This window comes from Blastomyces gilchristii (assembly GCF_000003855.2).
Source record: "Blastomyces gilchristii SLH14081 genomic scaffold supercont1.12, whole genome shotgun sequence".
NCBI classification, from domain to species: Eukaryota; Fungi; Ascomycota; class Eurotiomycetes; order Onygenales; family Ajellomycetaceae; genus Blastomyces; species Blastomyces gilchristii.
Window position 1 is genome coordinate 1,973,740 of NW_003101671.1, and position 2,484 is coordinate 1,976,223.

General features: G+C 32.6%; 1 protein-coding gene across 1 annotated transcript; it reads left to right on the top strand.

Moving 5' to 3' along the window:
• Nucleotides 1–473: 473 nt before the first annotated feature.
• BDBG_17348 (uncharacterized protein) lies at nt 474–1,053 on the top strand. The gene has a single exon (XM_031725090.1). It carries the CDS (start codon nt 708–710, stop codon nt 978–980), a length of 273 nt encoding a protein of 90 aa, XP_031579295.1. The 5' UTR covers nt 474–707; the 3' UTR covers nt 981–1,053.
• The last annotated feature ends 1,431 nt before the right edge of the window (nt 1,054–2,484 follow it).

A 2,484-nucleotide genomic window follows, 5' to 3' on the forward strand; every position in this document is an offset into this window, starting at 1 on the left:
ATTATGACAGAAAACAACTCTGTTTTTAATTCTTTGTAAGAATATTGTGTAAAACCCAGAGAAAAACATCTTACTTTTTCAAGAGAAGTAAAAAACTATTTCTGAAATCTTTTTTTTTTGTATTAACTGCTGCAGAAGAATGAGATAGAAACTGCTAAGATATGTACTACTGTATACTCTCTATCAAGACTTTTTCTCTTCAGAGTCTTGATATTATAGAGAATATAAGTCTGTTTCTATATGATAATATAAATATTGTCAGTGAGATGTGAAGGAACTGATTATTTATATCTTAAAATAGAAGACTTTGTCAATGATTATATCAATATAGAGTTAATTCTCAAATTCAATAGAAATCTAGTGTTGCTGTTCTCAATTTCTTGCAGAATCTATTGAATATTGAGGTATTAAAACTAGATTTAATATATCTCACTGTGCAGGGATCAAAGGCTCAGTCAGACCTTGGAATATACTGATTTTATAGTTGTCATGTCTGCTGATTATGTATTGAGTACAGTTGCTGAGGTATCTTTTTGTACTTTTCTGTCGGGGATGGGCCAGATTGAGAGGGGTGGTACGAGGATGAGACTTGGTGTTGATGTCTAGATACACTGAAGACAGACCGCGGAGGTTGCACTTCAGAAGTGGCTGTTGGTTATGTGCTTGATATTATCGCCGAGGTATCTTTTTGTATTTTTCTGCCGGGGATGGGCCAGATTAGGAAGGGCGGTACGAGGGTGGGACTTGGCGTTGATGTTTTGGAACATCAAAGATGGACAGGGTTTTCGCGGAGGTCGCTCCTCAGATATCTCCACAACTACAGATTGGGGATCTTCCAAAATCGAGAAGATTGGTGCATATGGCTAGGTCTCTTCACCTTACAATTTGTATGGCAATTTGGCCCGGGGTTGTGGTGTGGTAGGGGAGAATGGGGGATAATCCCATGCAGGAGTTCCGAACGACATCTGGTTCACATTTGACTGGATAACTCCACCACCACACGGGGTATGCGGTCGGCGATGGGGTCAAAATGCTCGTATGATCGAGGGCTTTTCGATGGATCTATCGGCGGGTTCTTATTCGAAAAATCGAGCGAGTTCGTGGTGGAGCGGTTGTCATTCTGAATTGAAAAACATTGTCTGTGATGTCACTGAGTAATGAAGAATTATATTTATAATAAGTATAGAAAGAAGATATCTCTAAGATTGTATTCTTTGCATTATTATATATGAATTCAGTGATCAGAAGATGTTTAGATTAATCATTTTAATAATATAAATAGAATGTTTAAAGATACTATTTTAATATCTGATTCTGATATTCAGTCTGACTATTTATTTGCAGATGAAATACAGTACTGAGAAGACATCTTATTATAAGATAATAGTAAAAAGTCAATCAGTATTTACTGATGAAGAGGAATTCTTAATCTGTTATCAACAATTTCAGAGTACTATGATTATAAATGATAATATCTAAAAACAGGTCAGTTAATTTAGAGGCTTTAATCTTTTTATAAGTAGAAATATATTTAGTCATCTTTATAAAGTAATTAATAATGATTAAAATTGAGTTATATTCTTTGACTCTTGTTAACTTTAACAGGTCAACTATGAAATTCATTAATAGATTCTATTATAGGCTTTTTGAAACAGACAGTGATATCAACTCATCATATTACTTATATCACAGAATTGTTATTCTTTGACAGACATTGTAAGTTTTAATATACTTTTTAACATCTGCTCAGAGCTTGTTTTAAATATATTTATATTTTAAAAGCTTCTCAGTCTTCTCTAACTCAAAGTGCTCTATATGAGAATTATTATAATGAATTCTCAATAACTTCTGACACACTATTCTGCTACAAGAAATGAAGATTAAATTATTTAGTAGTAGAAGTTTACATTCTTCTAGTTATCAGTAACTTAGTTTCTTAGTGATATTATCTCACTCAGAGCCTGTCTCTTTCAAGTTTAAACCAGATTCTTTCTTCTTCAACTTCTGAATTCAAGCTGTAGTAGAGACATCTCTTTACTGTAACTTATCAATAAATTCTAGAAGTAGTTAAGTTGAAAGATTGTAGACTATTTCATTCTTTATTAATTTAATAATAGTAAGATATAACATAAGAAGCTCATGATCTTTAGTGTCAGTTCTCTGCAGAGATCTGAGTTTTCTTTCACCTTCTATACTAAGTCACACAGCTGTCTTATCAGCACTGTTTCTGAGCTTCAGAGAATCTTAACTTTCTGTAACTAGCTTCTTCTGCAGTGATAACAGAGATTCTTTTGTAGAATTCTTCTTCTCATTAATAATATTATAATCAGACTGTTTAAATAATATATCAGTAGAGTTAAGCTGATCTGAATAGTATCAGATATATAAGAGACCTACACTGAATAAATTAGTATAATATTTATAGATCTTATATACAAGTGAAAAATGTTAGAGAAGAAAAGAAAAGAGAAAGTGTGAAATCAG